This window comes from Hypomesus nipponensis, chromosome 19, assembly GCF_054491055.1.
Source record: "Hypomesus nipponensis isolate SF chromosome 19, ASM5449105v1, whole genome shotgun sequence".
NCBI lineage: Eukaryota > Metazoa > Chordata > Actinopteri > Osmeriformes > Osmeridae > Hypomesus > Hypomesus nipponensis.
The window spans coordinates 7,480,805-7,499,355 of NC_140379.1; the positions used below are offsets into that span (position 1 = coordinate 7,480,805).

The 18,551-nt window shown below is 42.8% G+C and overlaps 1 protein-coding gene across 1 annotated transcript in view; it reads right to left on the bottom strand.

Moving 5' to 3' along the window:
• chst8 (carbohydrate (N-acetylgalactosamine 4-0) sulfotransferase 8) overlaps window positions 1-10,981 on the bottom strand; it is a 68,407-nt gene extending 57,426 nt beyond the window's left edge. The window contains exon 1 of the mRNA XM_084681577.1: window positions 10,833-10,981. Coding sequence (XP_084537703.1) covers window positions 10,833-10,981 — 149 coding nt within the window. The remainder of the gene's footprint in view (window positions 1-10,832) is intronic.
• Between the last annotated feature and the right edge of the window lie 7,570 nt (window positions 10,982-18,551).

Consider the following 18,551-nt stretch of genomic DNA (forward strand, 5'->3'; position numbering starts at 1 on the left):
CCAGAGGGATATAAAGATACTAAAGAGCCCCCCCACTATCAGGGTCTGGAGGAGAATGGCTTTTGGCTGTGGGTTGAAGAAAACAGTGGCTGGAGACAGTCACAGCCTAGGAAGGGGCTGCTTTTAAAAGACTCCCTCCCACCCTCTGAGTGGGCATTGCAAATCCCTCCATTGAAGTGGGCTTATTTCTTAACGGTACTCTACCATTTTTCGAGCGGATTCTTCAGAATCCTCTTTCCACATAAACACACACAATAAAATTATCAACAAAAAAATTAAGAAGATATGTATACAAATATATACATAAGGTACTTGTCCTGTCACGAATAGTCTTCGCCTGGTAATTAATTGGAAGAAATAGGTAACTGTGTGTCTTTTTAAACAAGGCCTCAAGGTAATGGTGGCTAGAATCCTTTGCATAACATGTCATTAAGATGTATTTATTGACTGTTACACAGGAACAGCAATAGCCAGTGAGCGAAGAATAAAGAACAGACTGCTATACGTTGTGGTAAATCCTTTCCGTTACCATTCTCAGACAATCCCCATGCAATACAAGCCTTGACATTTTTTTTACGGTGGTCTATCGGGAGACAAAATGCCTCAAAGACACTTATCCGGATATCATAACAAAAAATTGTATTATGGGATCCATCTCTCATTCTGCTGTTCATTGAAACAACAGAGCAAATAGGATATGGCTAGTAAACTACTCAATTTTTCTTGGTGTGATTTAATGGCCTGTGTTTCCTTACAGGCTCCCTTCAGTCTAATTTAGTAAATACCCACTTGTGAAAATGCCTCAGATTCTACAAAGAGGATGTTGCTCCCTATCAGCTGTCTGAAAGCTTTTCAATATAAGGAAGGAAGGGAAGTTAAAAGGCTCCAGGGTATGTACGCCTTTAAAACTGCCACTCAAGCCCTTTAGACAAACTGCCCTATTCAACCTCAAGGTTGCATGTAAAATGCGTTTGGTTGGATTGGGATAGGAAATGAGGATTATAACGGGTGGTCCCAGCCACACTTTGACATTAATGGCTTCTGGTGAAAAGCTGCTCAATTTCATCAGATTGTAGGATGGCCCAGACAGCTGGGGCGCTGTGGTAGGATGTGTGTGTGGGTTGTGTTACGTGTGTGTACAGAAGGTGGTTTGTTGTGGGTTTGGGGGTGGTACGATGGGTGGGGTGGGGGTGGGATAATTGATGTAAAACATGTGCTCCCTAATTGCACAGTCTCACCTGATTGAATTCATGGCAGACACCCCAGACAAAGTCTGTGTGTCTCCCTAAGATACGCTAAGAGAAGAGACGCATGGGGGAAACAAGGACAGAAAAATATAAGATGGAAGTAGGGAAAGAGAAGGAAGGGTAAGAGTGTTTTGCTGAGAAGGAGATCCTGAGGGGAGAGGAGATGGGCTCAGATCCGACCGAGCCCATTTCTAATTTCCACTCTTAACCATGGAGTCGTGCCTGATAGCATGATGAGATTCATTTTATGTTTGGTCACTGTCAGCCAGGGTTCTAGAAAAACAACAGCATTGGTTCGTTCCTTAAACGCTCTCAAGCTCTTTTCCTCTTTTTCTCCCTCTCTCTCTCATACTGGCTTTTTTGAAACCAGCTTCTGAGGCTCCTTGTAAACACACCAGCATTCCAGTTAACCAGTTAATCTTCACCTCAAGGTGGGCTGCTATGCTACAAGGCAATTCCTCCCACTCTACCAATCAGAGCCAAAATATAGGTACAAACAGAGACCAGTTAGGTCTAAAGTATGACTGATGAGGAAGAAGGATTCACAACATAAAGCTTTGACATACAGTCTGCCTACCCTCCCATTCATACATCATTGCCATGGTCAACTAGGTAGAGTGTTAACTATATAGCTATGCTTGGGTGTGCGAAATGTTATCAAAATGACATGGTTATCTTACTCATGTTCTTTTAATCAATAATTCAGCACAGCTTCAAAACTGCCTCTCAATGCTTGCCGGTTCATTTTGGTGTGAGGGATGGAGGCAGGTAGAGAGGGAGGGTTTTTAAAAGCTTCCAGAGCAGAGCATATTACTCTCAAACTGGGCAGCAAAGAGAGCAGCTAAAAGTATCCGTTTCATACAGTTCGACAGCTACTCATGGATCGATAGCCTCAAAAGCACTGAGAAACACAAGGCTCCCGTCTGTAATAAAACAGTGACTACCCCACCCTGAAATGTGCTCACCGTGGCTAATTTATTCACTCTGACACTGCTGTTGAGACCGTAAAATGCTATTTGGGAGGATCAGAAAATGTAACTCTTTACCCTATTAGAGAAATAACCCCACACAACTCCCAACAAAAAAAAAAGTCTAAATTGCAGGAGTTTCATGGCTAACACAATCAAAGATGCCTTTTGTGCATTTTATTAACTGCCTGGATAGCTGGGCATGGGTCATTAGGAGGCTATTTTTTAGTTTCATAATTTGAGAGAAACAAAGAGGACAGGGGGTCAGTACTTTAGAGAAAGAGTCTGGGCCAATTAACTATCTGACATCCCCTTGTTAAAGGGGGGAGGTGATTCCCTAACTGGATTGATTTACTAGCCTCAGCTTGCTGACAGTTTCCAAATCACACAGATTCTCTCTTTCGTTCTTACTTGCCATCTCCCTCCATCTCTCTACCTCTCTCTATCTCTCTCTCCCTCTCTTTCTTTCTCTCTCTCCCTTTCTCTCACTCTCCTCTTTTCTCTGTAACTCTCTCTCTCTCTCTGCCCACTGAAGTGTGCATTATTACTGACTGTTGGCAGCAATATGGCTTTCACATCTAACTGTCTGTACCCAGATAGAATCAACGGAAGCTGCATGCTAGTTGAGATCTGAGAGCTGTCTCACTTAGGGAACAGGACCTTCAGCTTGCTCGCAAAATCTTGTCATGGGCTAACAGACTATTATCCCTCCATTTATCGGCATTCCTTCTTTCATTTATCGTCTGATGATTCACCACCATCACCATTGTGATGGAGGAATAAAAGAGGAGAGGGAGTTCCTCTAGCTTGATGTACTGTCGTACATGTTTCTGTTTTAAATAAGGGGAGGCGGTGAATTTGTGTGCTATCGCTGGTGGAGCCTTTGTCCAGGCACTGCTGGCTAGTTCTGTCCCTCTGCCAGGCCCAATGCTCTCTCCGTCACAACATGCCATTCAGACAGATAAGCATCAGGCAGGCCCACTCCAGTGTCACGGCCACTTCCTCGCTCGAGTCAGCAGATTACATTTTAGAACCTGACAGCTTGTTATCACTCTGGACGGCAGGAGGGCTTAAGCTTTTGTTCTTTTTTGAAGGGTCAGAGAGGTAGGAAGGATGGGCGTAGACAGGGGAGTCCAAGACTCCGGTCACAAACTCCACTCCTCGTGGCTTTGGCTTTGCCGTGTCACGCAGTGAATAGGCTCCTCTTTCTCTTCTCTCTTTCTCCGTCTCCTTCTTTCCCCCGTGCTCCTCTTCCCGCTCTGCCCCATATCTTTCTGTCTCATTGTCTATCTCTGTTTTACTCCCTACCTCTCAGACCCTAGTGCTTTGTCAAAGGATTAGAGTGATGGCAGTCTCTGCAGGGTGTGGGTGGGGCAGGTTGCTGGTCCAAGACTGATTCACTACATAATAGTGGTCCTGAAGGACTGCCTGTGTGACTGAGTAGAGGCCCAGATGTTTTTGTTCCAGCCCAATCATGTGACCATACATTAAGGAACGCCAACTTAAATAAAGAAATAAAGATGACTGAATTTAGTGATCTAGAGATGAGAATGTTTTTATTCCAGATACAGTTTCCAGAACCCTCCAGCTAGAAATGTATGTGTACTACATGTATTTCATACATGTACACTAAATTGAGAAATTGGAGCAATGGCTGATTTAAAGTAATTTTTGAAATTCTTCACAAATTGTCACTGTTGAGAACAATTTACTTTTTGAGGAGACTGCAGGAATCTAACTGAGAAAAAAAAATCCTCACAGTGCACAGCTCCTTCCACGACATGGAATATGTCACGTACGTAACAACCTCAAAGGTGGCTGTCTCTGACTGCACACCATTACCATCTCCTTGTTTGATTTTGTGTTTTGGTTGCGTGTAAACTTTGTAGTGTGAGACCAGTTGGTGTACTCAACACCATGTTCAATAAACATATTTCACTTACCCTTTACTACACCATTACTAGTTGCAATAGGGTTCAATGGTCTAATAAAGGAACCAACATGGACGTTTACATGGAGCCATTCAAAGGAAGTGAATACACTCTAGCTTTTATGGTTCATGCTCATAGGACTAATAGGTTTTGTAGAAGGCTTTATCTTTTCTAAAGTAAATCTGAAGCATCTATGTAAAGACCTTGAACATTGCTGTTGCTATTGTGTTTACCATATAAAGCAACTGCCTGTCATGTCCCAAGCTGCTTCCTTGGTGAGAGCACTGGTTATATAAGTATCCCTCCCTCCCTCCCTCCCTCCCTCCCTCCCTCCCTCCCTCCCTCCCTCCCTCCCTCCCTCCCTCCCTCCCTCCCTCCCTCCCTCCCTCCCTCCCTCCCTCCCTCCCTCCCTCCCTCCCTCCCTCCCTCCCTCCCTCCCTCCCTCCCTACCTCCCTCCCTCCCTACCTCCCTCCATCCCTCCCCTTTTCTCTCTCCATTCTTTCCATCTCTTTCTTTCTCTTCCTTGGTTTGTGTGTGTGTCCGTGACTCGGTCTGATTTCCACCAGCCTGCTGGGAGATGGGGTCTGCTCAGTCCTTGCTCACACGCTTCAGTCTGCGACTGATCTCAAGCCTTGGCTGTGATAAAGACAAATGTTCTTGCTGTGAGCTTTCTGAAGTGAGTGTGACGGTGAAGACAAGCTTCCTGACAGAACTGGAAGTTTCCACCAACAGCCTCATAAGAAGACAGTCATGACTGAAAACCACAGTGCTTATGGAACATCCCCCCCCCCTCTTATTAAATCAGCCCGGCGGGAGTGTTCCACTGTCAGAAATCCCCCAGACCTAGTTTACCTACTGTTCCACCTTTGATTACTTTTTAATCAAACTTGTGTGTGAAAAAAACAACAACAACAGAAACTGAAAACATATGCAATGCAAACTGGATGAATATTCTCTTTGAATTCTTTTTTTTATTTAAATTTTTTTTTTGGGGGGGGGGGCAACAGTGGATTAATTTCCCTCCAGTTGGTTATGAGAGGAGTCCCAATGTTAGTTTTGTCTCTGTATTAGACATATTCATGTTGCTACTCATTACGTAAGAAGTCTTTGAGAACCAATCCAGTCTTGATTAATTGGTGTTCCCATGGCAATTCAACTTTTAAGACTGAAAACAGGGATGACCATATCATGGTGAATAAACATCCCGACTACTTTAATCAGTGTCGCTAGGCCCTGTCCCTGGCTTAGCTATCTCACCTGTTCATTTTAATTGCACAAGATAAGAAGACAATGTCATTAGTTGTACTGGGCAGGGGAGACATCCAATATCCTTTTGAATCCTCTGAGTTCCTTATTGAAAATGTGGTGGATTAGAATGGATGGATCAATTGTGAGGGCTCTGTGCTTTGAACAAATAACCGTGTGTCATATTGATTTCTGTCAAAGACTGTATGACCATGAGCAATCAGACCGCTCAGTCCAGATACAGCAAAAGCCACCACACCTCTGTGAATGTGTGTGTTGTGTGCGTATATTGTGTGTGTGTGTTGTGTGAGTGTGTATTGTGTGTGTGTATTGTGTGTGTATTGTGTGCGTGTATTGTGTGTGGCTCTTGGTCTCTGAGTTTGCCTGTGACCGTATTTGCTTCTGTTGCTTTCCCTCTCTATATTCTTTGTGTCTTTCTCTCTCGTTTCTCTGTGTCTGTCTGTCTGTCTGTCTGTGTTATAGCCAGTGATCGGAGACACAAAACCCTCGGCTCAGGGTTGTGAGTGACACAACACGGGGTAGATGTGCTAGTTGGAGTGGCAAGGTACCATACGACAGCCTTCAAAGACATTTCAAAAAGATGCTTCTCTGCTGGATCCACCTTGTACTCAACCAAAGTTTCTTTTTGATTTCCTATAGAGTTCATTCTAACAAAGCCCTGGAGAAAGGGCAGTCGGACACCCCCTGCCAGGGTAAGCCGTCCCTGCTCTTATCCTTGATCTGGGTTCTGACCCTGACTGTTTGTGGAAAGTTCAAAAGATGCGTCTTTCCATTTGTCTTTCAAAGTAGAAAGGAAGGAAGCCCTAGCATCTATTTTTTCACTCTGTGCTGATGAATTTAGTTTTCTGAATCTGTCTTATATGGATGCTTTGGGAGCAACATTTTATATTTCATGGCTTACTGAATTGCACCAGATCAGCTGTTTTGAAGTTTTTCATGTTCAAGATTGAGAAATGGTTGCTGGGGAGATGTAGCGCCTGTCCAGGCCTCAGTCCTGCACTAATGTGATTTGTTGCTGTTTTCCACCATCGAGTGGATTCCATCACACAAAAGGACCACACCAGAATTGAGAAAAAAAACACCAGTGACAAAACAGATGCCTTCTACAAAACAACCAGGTAAATCTATAGAATTGTAATTCACAATTTCAGACAGTATATAAAGAACTTCTTGGAACCACTTTTGCAATTTCTTAAACTTTTCTCCTCACTTTTATTTTCACAAGATCCATTCACTATCAGAAGGGCAAATGTGGCGAGGACAAATCAATTTAAAAACATGCCAGCCATCGGATGTGGGATCAGATGGCCTGGAAAACAGATTATGTTTCCAGAGCTTGTGGCATGACCCGGGGCATAGATGTTAATAGAACTGCACATGACCTTGGTGAGGCTGTTGTGCACTCGGGTTGGAAATCCAATTGTGATCCCTGAGAGGATCTGAAGAGAGAGAAGGTGATGTGGGCATGAGAGCAAGGTCCATTCGGCTGGATCTTGTTTCAGCCTACTCTACCAGCTCTGGAGGTACCCTCAGCACAGTCCGTGTGTGAAAAAGTAAATATCACTGTATCACAGACTTGGCGTGAGCACCCGGTTGCCATGGTAGTCCCTGGATTGCTATGCCAGGTAATCACATGATCCGCAAAACCTAATGAGCAAGTTCAAGCTCAGTTTTTTTTTAGGATACTTGTGAAAACCAGGTCCCACCTGCACCAAAGGCTAACTGTACTGCACTTTAGAGTGTAGAATGACTGACGCAACCTTGCCAAGGTATTGCTTTCCAGTGAGGTCCCTGTTGTGTGAGATATGAAGCGTACAATGCTGCTGTAGAACTAAACAAAGCGAGTCTTTGTTAAATTCATTGCAGAACAAGAATGGGAGGATAGTAAAATAATATCCCCATCTCCCCCCTACAAACATCTACGGCTGGATTTGCATAGTGATGCTGCACAGCCCCATGGCTCCAGGTCATCAGCACAATTTAATTACATTAAGAGACAACTAAATTAGACTTTGCAAACAGACACGGCTTAAGGGATTACTGGACCTCTGACGGAGAGAGATCAAATTCTACTTTCCAGCTTGAAACAATATGCCCTGTTCCTGGCAGTCAGTCTCCACGTGCAGAGAAAGGGATGGAGGGATAGAAGGAGGTGAGTATAGAGGCATATGTAGAGAAAAAAAATGGTTTTAGCTGAAGTTTTAGATGCCGTGGGGCTTCTTTTTAATGCAGAGCAACGTGAAAGATCTTAAAAACATGGGGGAAAGCGTAGTCTGAAATATCAGCCTTCGCATTTCTTTTGTCACGTTTTGAAATTGTTTATATAAGCTGATTATCTAGTCTTTAGGGAAATCATGAAAAGATTCCACAGCAGAATATTCTGAGAATTACTCTGCCTTCTCAGATTCAAACAAATTGTTTCAGCAAGACTGGGCACTGTATTTCCTATATCTGTTCACATGGGGAGCATACAGTAAACATCCACACAGACATCCACATGAACATACAGACACACACACACATTGCCATATGTGTAAACGCACACACGTTGTTTGTTGCACGTCAACTTATCGCTGCATGTCATCATCGTGGTATGAGTTGTAACTTAACTGTCTGAGTTGTGGCATGACACACATAGCAATTTTGACGTGTTCTCTTTTAGCAGATGGCTTTTTACCATCGTCCCACACTGGGGCTGCCTAACGATGGATCATTAAGATACGTCAAGGACATTTGATAGGATTTTCTTTTCATGGTAACGGGTGTAATCAGAGCAGAAAAGCAAATGGCAAAACTCTGCTTTTGTCCAATTTGTGCAATTTCACACAGTGCCTGGAGGTACACAAGATATCCCTGTGGATTTGATACTGAAACCAAATAGAGCTAGCTAACACTGTACTTTGCATGCTAGGATAATTAGCACTGAAACAAGATAAAACAATGCATTTGTGCCATTTTACTATCTATGGTAACATGAGAGTACAGTAGTGTGTGACCTGGTCGCGAGGCACACACACACCCACCCTCTCACACACACACACACACACCCACAGTGCTTGCCCTATCCTCCAGAGTGCTGATTGCTTGGCTATGTGGCGCTTTGACTGAGGACATCCCTTAACAGGGGAAGGAGGCAGGACACAACCTCTCCTTCCTTTCAGCCTCACACAGCAGGCCAGCCCACATTGACTGTACTTTGGAAAATAAAGAGTTGGGTAGGAAAACCTTGCAGGGCAAATTTTGTGCAATTTATCTCAGCTGTTACCTCTTTCAACATTTCTATTCCCCAGGAGATTGCTAGTGGTCTCCCCAACCCCTCAACGCCCCTAACCCACCCCCTCCCCTCATCCAATTGTCCTTAAACAATTACTCTGGAGTTCAGGGGATAGACTGCTGCCTGTTAAACTGCTGCTTCCACTGCCATTGTATGTGTTATCTCGACCATAGGGGACCAAAGCACTCCGGTGCACTCCCAGGCAAACAAAGAGGATGAGCAGAGGAGGGAAGCCAGATAGAAGCTGACACCCAATGTATTAAAACTCAACACTATTAGATATGAGCTTGTGCTCGAGTGAGGCACCATAGCTTAAGGCAAGAGATACTGCCCGTTCAGTGTTCTTTAGTGGCGGGGGAGGGAGAGGGGTACACAACATTCTCTATTTCATACATCATTTAAGACAGTGAGGTTCTCTCACTTGATCTTTTTTCATATTGAAATGAACAGGCCAACTCTGGAAAGAGAGGAGGCTGGACTGGAGTTAGTGTGCTGTCTGCCTGATGTCTACCTTTAAATTATTTAAATGCATGGCCTACACACACCTACATTCCTTGATGCAATAGACAATGTTACTCTTGCTATCTCGCTTGGCACAATGCCCCTGTTAAATAAGTAGGTAGAAAGGCCATCTCAACAGTCACATAATAACTTTGTGTCTTTTCGTTGTCTACTGGTTCGTGCAAAGTTATATGTGCTCGCATGTACCGAATTGAACACATACTGAATGTGTGTGTGCACGAATGTCTGTGTTTGTGTGTGTGGACTCATGTCTCTCCTGAGAGCGTCTGACAATCAGTGGAATATTAGAGCCTGTAGAGAACCCACTCTCTGTAAGTGGCCCTTATTGATGGAGAGGCAGGAAACTGTACTGATCCTGATGATGACACACAGCACCGGTGACACATGATAGACCCACACACAGTAGTGGTGTCTCCCCAGCTCTGGCTCTGCCTGTCTGGGACTCAGTCTTGCTGTGCTGGGCCTCTGCTGGAGCAGGTGCTGTCTACCCGCACCCTCTGACACAACCAAGGGCACTCTGCATCATTTTCATTTTAATGAACTGGCAATGTCTGGGCACAACTCATCAACAGTTACTACGGTTTGTCGGCGCAAGGCGTGACAGGGTTGAGAGGGTAAGATAGTGGGGGTGTTGGGGTAGCTGCATCTCTCCTTCAGCTCTCCTGTCCCTCCCTCCCAGCTGACGTGTGGACGACCCTACTCAAGGTGAACCCCAGGAAAGCTGCAGGACCTGACAACATACCTGGGCGTGTGCTCAGAGATTGTGCTGACCCACTGACAAACCTCCTCACGGATATCTACAACACCTCTCTGAGCCAAGCCATCATACCAACATGCTTCAAAGCCACCACCATTACACCGCTACCCAAGAAATCCCCAGCATCAACACTGAACGACTACCGGCCCACAGCACTCACTCCCATCATGATGTTGGGACTGAGTGCTTTGAAAGGTAGGTCAAGGCAACGTTGAGCCTGTCATTGGTCAATCGACATTGAGCATCGTCCACATTGAGCCTCACCCCGAATATCACATTTCAATGAGGAGTACTTGGGAACTATAAGAATTTAGATTCCCATATTTTTATGGTCCGGCTAGAAAGGACTATCACACTTAGCAACAGCTTTTTCTCACAGGCCATAAGACTACTCAACACACTCAAGAACATCCGATGAACAGGTGCTCCTGCACCACATACACCCACTAAGAATGTTACATCCCGTTTGAATGCTCTAAACAGAATTTTGTTGTTTTCTTTGACAATGACAAATAAATTTCGAATTGAATTTAATTAAGGACCAACTGACTGCTAAATTATGATTTATTTATGTTTTATTATACTCAACTCAATGTAAGCTCAATGTCTGCACTATGCACTTCACATGCATAATAACATTTAGTATCCATGCTGCCATTCAGCACTTTGCAATTTACTCATATATGTTGTTTTTATCGTATAAGTTGTTTTTTACATGATGTCTGTTTGCACGAGTATGTCAAATGTTAAAATGTTGTGTTACCTGCACATTTGGAGTATTTGGGACAACACAATTTCGATCGTCTTTGTAACTACTTGTTGCACGGTCTGATTGACAATAAAGTTCACTTTGACTTTGCCAGTACTCACCAGGCTCCTGTCGCTGCACCATCTCAGACAGGTCCTCCAGGTGGATGAAGAGCACCAGACCCCCCGCCACAAACAGCAACACGAACCAGAAGAAGCAGGGAAGCTTGGCGGCCATCCGCCTAACCACGCGCAGACTCTCCCTCATTCTTCTCTGCAACCACGAGCTGCTCAGCTCAGCTACTGCTAGTGCGGTCTGTGACCATGAAAGATGGAGGGAGGGAGGGAGGGAGGGAGGGAGGGAGGGAGGGAGGGAGGGAGGGAGGGAGGGAGGGAGGGAGGGAGGGAGGGAGGGAGGGAGGGAGGGAGGGAGGGAGGGAGGGAGGGAGGGAGGGAGGGAGGGAGGGAGGGAGGGAGGGAGGGAGGGAGGGAGGGAGGGAGGGAGGGAGGGAGGGAGGGAGGGAGGGAGGGAGGGCATTGTAAGAAGTAAGGGGGAGGATAATAAGACAAATGGAACAGTTTCACTCTTTAGGCATGTTTTTAGTCAATATAATTTTGCAAGATATTCCAGAACAAACCATCCATGAAAATAATCCTTAAAAAACAATAGCCTCAAAAGAAAAGGAAATTGAAAAGCCTGCTGAAACATACTCTATAAGCCTATTGCTGATGGAAGCATGACTATTAGACTAATTCTGATGCGTTCCTTACTCTCACACACAAAGCTTCAAAAGCATTTACAGGAGAAACGTGACAGCTAGCAGGTATAAACCCAAAGTAGGGCGGTGTGGCATAGGTGCGGTAACAGTGAGCTCAAGCTTTGTAGTCCTATATCCCTGTGTAATGAGTATCAAAGAATATATTTTAAATACGTTCTTTGATAGAGGCTTGACGATGATGCATGCCAGCTGGGAGTAAAACATTTGTTAAGCAATATTCATGTATTGTTGCCAGGGCATTTTGACAGAACCCAACACCCGTACAGTAAGTGGTTTGGTATCCTTTCAGTTCAGCCAGTGAAAGTAGCTACAGGTACAGGGCATGGATCTGCAGCAGATAGACATCACATTTGCTGAGAAGCAAGCTCTCTGATTAAATACACACATCCATGTCAAAATCAATTGTTTTGACTTCAAATAAATATGCATGTTTGTAATGTATTCTGCCACTTTTAATTGTTTTCCCTCAAGTTCCCAAATTCCCTTCTTTGGATATGACTGTTTAATATTCACTGTAGTTTAATATTCACTGTAGTCTTTCCAAGCATGAATTGCTAAAACAATAAACACAGCTAAAGAAACCATTATGCAGATTTTTTGTTGCACAAGATGCAGTAACGGAGAATACACAATGTGTTCTATTAACACATTCTATAATGTAAATAATCTCAATCCCTTGACAAGGCTGTATTCCAGAAAATGTACGGTGGCCCAGAAATCATTTTTGGATCCTTGACATGCATCACTATTTCATGTCTGTATTTCTATTGCCTTGTAAACAAAGAACAACATTGGCTCAGAAACAAAGAGACAATGACGCTGTCGGTGGCCCCATTTCATCAATTAATGAGTACCTGAGTCGGGGAATAGCAACGGGTAGAATGGGAGCGGGTAAAATCATCCTCACAGCAGAGCTAATTGTGCTTAATATGTATGACAGACGCACATCTTTATTTTCTTTCCCCATGGTGCTGTGATGTAGATTAACCATCGTGAAATTAGATGGGCCACAACGTCTTTTTTCTGGGGTCTACTTAATTTCGAATCAAGTATTTATTAGTCTGGGCACCACCTTTAAATTGTTTTAGTAACCAAGTAAATCTATAGTTTAACATAATCAGTAGTCTGAAGTGTCTGATGTTAATGTGAGGACAGTCTGAATTATTTCCTAAACAGACCCTCATAGATAGTCATAGTTATGTTCCAGGCCGGCCCTAGGGTTTTGGGGGGCCTAAACAAAAATAGTGTAGGGGGCCCATTGCAACGGAGCACAATGTCTCGTTTGAGAATGTTACTTCTGCCTCAAGTCAAGTGTCATTGGTCAATCAAAACGTAGAGCCTCGCCCACATTGAGGCCACGTTGAGCCTGTCATTGGTCAATCAACGTTGAGCATCGCCCACATTGAGCCTCGCCCCGAATTGCACATTGCAATCAGGGGCACTTGGGAACCATGGGAATTTAGATTCCCATATTTGAATAGTCCGGCTGGAAAGGACTAGTGGCGATACACATTTATTTATTACCAAGTTTGTCTGGGTAAACTCAAAATACAAACCAATGGGTTAAGGCCGTGCTGCTGACCTCCAAGTATTTCTCTTTGTCTCCTTTTAATCGTCATTCTGCTTTGAAGACATCATAGGAGGAAATAACTCTACCTACCCCTCAGTACTGTCCTCCAAAACTGTAGCCAAAACAAGGACCAATGGACCTTTAAGAAACTTTTTTTTTTTTTCTCATATTGTCTTTAATGTACGTATCTGGACCCTGTTGAGGAAGGCTGTTAATTCCAACACAATGGAGGAGTGGTTGGTAGATTGAGGGAGGCCTCAGCTAACTGTGATTGCTAATACTGAGGCACCCCCTGAGCTGCGGTTCTCCTTTGTTCTGTCCTTTGGTGAATTATGCTCTTCACATTCGATGAAATAATTGGAGCACTGAACATCATAATGCTAATTACAGTTTAATTAAATTGAAAGCTGGTTTTCCTTCGCAGTTGTGTTCAATGAACACCCCTATTAAAAGGAGTATATTATGCAGTAATGTGAAGCCACCTCACAGATTGTGTGACTCACATACACATTGTTTATTGGAATTGTTTTTACCAGGAGACCAGGACCTTGGAAGTTCAGCCTCATTTAAGTGTGTACTTGGTTAATTGATAAAGGAAATGTAACATTATATTAATTAATAAGCAAGGCCAATAACTAAAAGTCCTTAGAGATTGCATTTTGTTTGATGCTGTCTTTTAAGTGGTATTGTATGATGAATGGGGTGTGATATTCATACAATAGGCATGTCAACAAAACAGTACTGACCCAATAAACAGATACTGTACAGTGCAGTAAACCATCTAAACTAGTGGCCAGTAGAGGTTGACTGAATCATGGCTGCAATACAAGTAAAACTACATGAAGGTAAAATTATCAAGCTTCATCAAAGCCTCTTTCGAAGTTGCATTGCTGCTCCAGTAAAATCAATGGCCCAGCTATTGTTGTGGAGGGTATTGGGAACAACTTGTGAATGATGCATACCCTACCTTTGCCTGTGACCCAGTTCCTACTCCTGAATATCTGTATATTTACCTAAGCCTATTGGATGAGTTGCCATACACAAGGGGTTCAACCATCCATCTATGGTTCAACCACTACCTGCGACACTGCCGAAACCTCATAATCCAAAACAGAGAACACACATCACCATCAAACAATAATCTTGCCGCTAAATTTAAACTATAGTTACCGATCAAGAGAATACCTTTCTCCAACCAGGAAAATAAGGCTGTGCTGGTTGAGGTCAGAGAGCATCAGCAAAATGTGCAGGATGCAGCCCCTCCCCTGGGAGAAGGACCACAAGCTGCTGCTTCTCCTATTGTTTTGGGATCTAGCTGTTTCTAAAAAAGAAACACTGCAGAGTAGTCAATGATTGGCAAATAACATGGTGAGCAAAAATACTGATAACATGGTTCCCGCAAGGCATGGGTTCATACATAGAATCCAAAAGTGCAAAACATGGTGAGTTGCCCCAAGCTCCCAAAATGTACTGTATGCTTTAATGTGGACAACTTCCAGGCTTTTGAGGACTATGGCTGATATGCTACCCTCCGTATGTGGTTTCTCTCTATACCCATTGCACAATGTGAAAGCTGTATGTTGACAAGTCAAGTCGATAGCACTCGGTGAGCACACAACATGTCACGCAAACTACAGTCCCCAGAGGCATCCAGACCTTAGATCCAGACCACTGACAGTTGAGCTTTGAGATTACTTCAGATTGTTTAATACAGCTCAACAGTTGTGCAGATCATGGTGTTTTCTTGAAGATAAATGGTGGACAATGTTCCTGTAAAAGTTCTTTGGCTTCTCAGTTCTCCATCATCAACGATAACCACATCAAAAAACAATTTAATAGTTTGGCCACCAGAGCGAGAAGATCTCGCTGGGGTGTTTGAGTGCACCACTTTTGTTTCACGGCCATCCCCTTAAAACACTTTGATTGAGAGCCTGAAATAAAGCAGCAGCAACCTTTCATCCGACTTACTCAGACAATATATTGCCTGGATGTCCAGCATTAACATGGATTAACATGACAGATCGGAGGCATGCCACACAATCGATATTTGCGTCAAATCAACAAAGTCTCTCCAGGAGAGAGAAAAACTAACAAACATTGGAAAGGCTAACCCTGGAATGCTTGGAGTGTGCTAGACTCTGCTTCTTTTCACCTTTTGTGGTTGTGTTGGTAATCTTTTTCCAGTAAATATATGTAAAATAAAAATATCACAAGACTTTTTTATCAGTCCTTTTCTCAGTCCTTATCTAAATGGATTCAGGAAAGGCAGGCAAAAAGGGTTATTATCAATAATTATCAAGTTATTGCGTAAAGGGCAGCCACAAACAGATATGTGAGAATGGGCTGTCTTTCTCAATTTATGTTCATACATAGTGTCCAAATTGAAGGAATCCAGAAGGTTGAATCAGACGTTTGAAAATGCCACACCACATCACTGACATCAACAACAATGCAACGCAGAGACAGTCATCTGGTGGTGAGATGTGAGCCGACTCTCATTCATATTTTCATGGAACAATCTTCTACTCAGACAATTCTGTGGCTGTGGTTTATTATCCGCCCTGGAACTAGCATTATCACAGTAACATTTTGACCTCTTCAGTATTGACATTGGATTGCGTGTCCTTGACCCATCTGCCACAGGAAACACATTTGACTCTACTCTAACGGTGACAGTATTGGAAAACAGGTTAAGTTCTCCTCCCTCTCCAAAAATGAGTTGTTTATAAATGTTGTAGATAGTCTTAGCTTGCGTATTGTGTCTTTTCAGATACATTACATTGTTACACACAAGGCCAGATGAAACTACCGCAAGTGCTACTTATATGATTTATAAATGATATTAAGAAAACATCAACATATATTTCCCTGATGGATGGCATATCAGGACAATTTTTACAGTTTTACAAATGTATTCATTTATTCCAGACTCATTATTTGCTACGTAAAATAATGTATTGGATGAAACCATTAAAAAAGTTACAAAACAGATACAACAGTACAAATTGATTCAAAGACATGATTATCTGAAGGGAAACGTCAATCGTTTGAAAGGCATTGATTTCACTGACTCCACATAGCACTGGCAGTCCAGCACAAGATTCCATACAGTATCCAGTTGACTTTCATTCCCATAAAATGAGGGTGAGGCGGTGAGGCCAGACTCCTGACAATTTCGGGAGGCCTGTATGACCCAGATACAAAGGATCCCAGACAGAGATCTTACCCATTTTGATGGCTCTGTAAGAAAAGCCACCACTGATGGCTAACATGGCTGAAAAATAGGTCATAACCCCGAGGTGCACATCTAAAACCATGTATTTTGGTGAGTAAAATTTGAAGGTATACCGTTTTCATCCCATGAAGCATCGGTGGCTTCTTACCAAAGAGGCCAAATTGTACAAATGATTTACACTTTTTCTGTTCTGTAAAACTGTTCTAACCAATTATTTGAAAACCTTAAGCCTACATATTGTTTTCCAATAAATAGTTTCCTCATCCATTTTTCCTGTACTCTTAGGTCTCTGAGTAGAAGCAAATGAGTCCTCTGCAAGATAATGCAATCTGCAGTAAGACTACAAGGCAACAGATTCTAATGTCAGAGAGACATTGATGAATATTGATTCATCCTTTTCTGGCCAAGTGAAGCAGAAAGCACATTTCCCTTTTGTTAACACTGGAAGGTAAAGTCCAATCAATCAAAGTTTTTTTCAGGAGGAACCTTCCACTTTTTAACAACCAGAGATAGAAACTCATCAAAGTACTGAGAGGAGTGCAAAAGAAACGATGAGGCCAGAGGGACAAAAATACACCAAATCCATCCTCATCAGTAGAGGTAATAGAAGACACTGATGCTATCATACTGCCCATTCAATGACACATTTCCTCCCGTAATGATATCTAGGCAAGAGAGAGGTGATTTTAAACTAATTGCTTGCACTACCAGTCTGAGGTTTAAATCCTCTTTCTAAGCTCTCACTTCCATTGACATAGGAGATGAAATAGAGCATTACGGATAGCAATGGGATGTAGATTCAATAGTGCTCTTTATTTATATAAAAAATCTTTGTGGTTTTCATAATGGCACACTTGGAATCAAATGGTTCTTTGAGTTTAGAATAATTGTGCACTTTGTCTCGTTGGAATTTGTGGATTTGGTTCCCCTTGAAATTAGTTTGCGTCAAGTTAAAACCAACAAAGGTTTACCGGGAACTTAACCTTTTCCCTCAATAACAAGCAATAACAAGTATCTACATAGCAATATTTGTAGTAGCAACTGTGCAGTTACATAGGAACTGCTATGTGGTTTCATTTTATAATGGTATAGCAGTACAAATAAAATTTGCTGAATTGTATGGCAGTAAAGTGTAAAGTGGGGCCATATATTTCTATCCTTCCTTCGTTCCAAAACCCCAAACCAATAGGTAGAATAGAACAGAAAAATAATGAGAAAAACAATGCCAACTATGACACGGAGCCTGTATTCTGTATGCATTCCTTGATTAATATAAATTAATTAAACAAATATGGCTGGTTGTAAAATGTAGAGCTCAAGTGTACAGCGGAATCTATGATTGATATAAATGAACTCTGCAAATGTATTGAATGGGTGGCCTTGGATGTTTTAGAGATAGCCCACCCCAAAGCAGAATTACAAATCTCTGGACTGCAGCCAATCTCATTGCCAGATGTGTTTAGGGTTACATTACTCTGAGCAGAGCAGAGAGACAACACTGTTGCTTCTACTGGACATAATTTGAATAGGATTGGGTCGAATAGTGTTTTCTGTGATTGCTTTGCCAGATAGCTAGGGCACTGGGAGAAGAGGACTATGTGCTTGTCTAAACGGACAAAGACAACCCGTCTAAGATTGTGAACACAATAAAGGTGGCATAAAGCATTTATGAAACATAGAGGGTGAATTGGATCTCCTGTCGGTTAGTTTACACACTTTTTACTGTGCTAGCAGAGGCACCTAGCGAGCAATAGGCCTATACTAGAAATCCACTGAGAAAATGGTAACAAGGTATAATTTCACTCACATTTCGGTGAAAATAGTGTTGTAAGACAACTACACTAAAGATGAATGCATTATAGTCTACGTTGTTTATGTGGTTGATCGTGCCTTGAATATCTAAACATATGTGTTACAACCCATTTGAGGAGTAATGAACAAAAAACGATCAAAAGTCCAAAAGCTGTAATAAGTGATGCCCGTTTGCAGAAACAACCTAGTTAAACAAATTCCATCACTAACAAGCAAGCACTGAACTTTTTGCTTTTGCGGTTCCAGGACTGGGTGATTAACAGCAAGCAGGTTGGTAATAGCAAATCTCTGTGAGAGTGAGGAGAGCTCATGCCGAGCCCCATTCGAAGCTCTTCCACCCCTGCTGTCAATGCCCTTTGCTCCCAGGTGCCTTTGTTTTATCCTTTGGATCTACCGCTGGTGACGGAAACGTAGTCCATTTTGAACCTACAGAGAAGTGCAT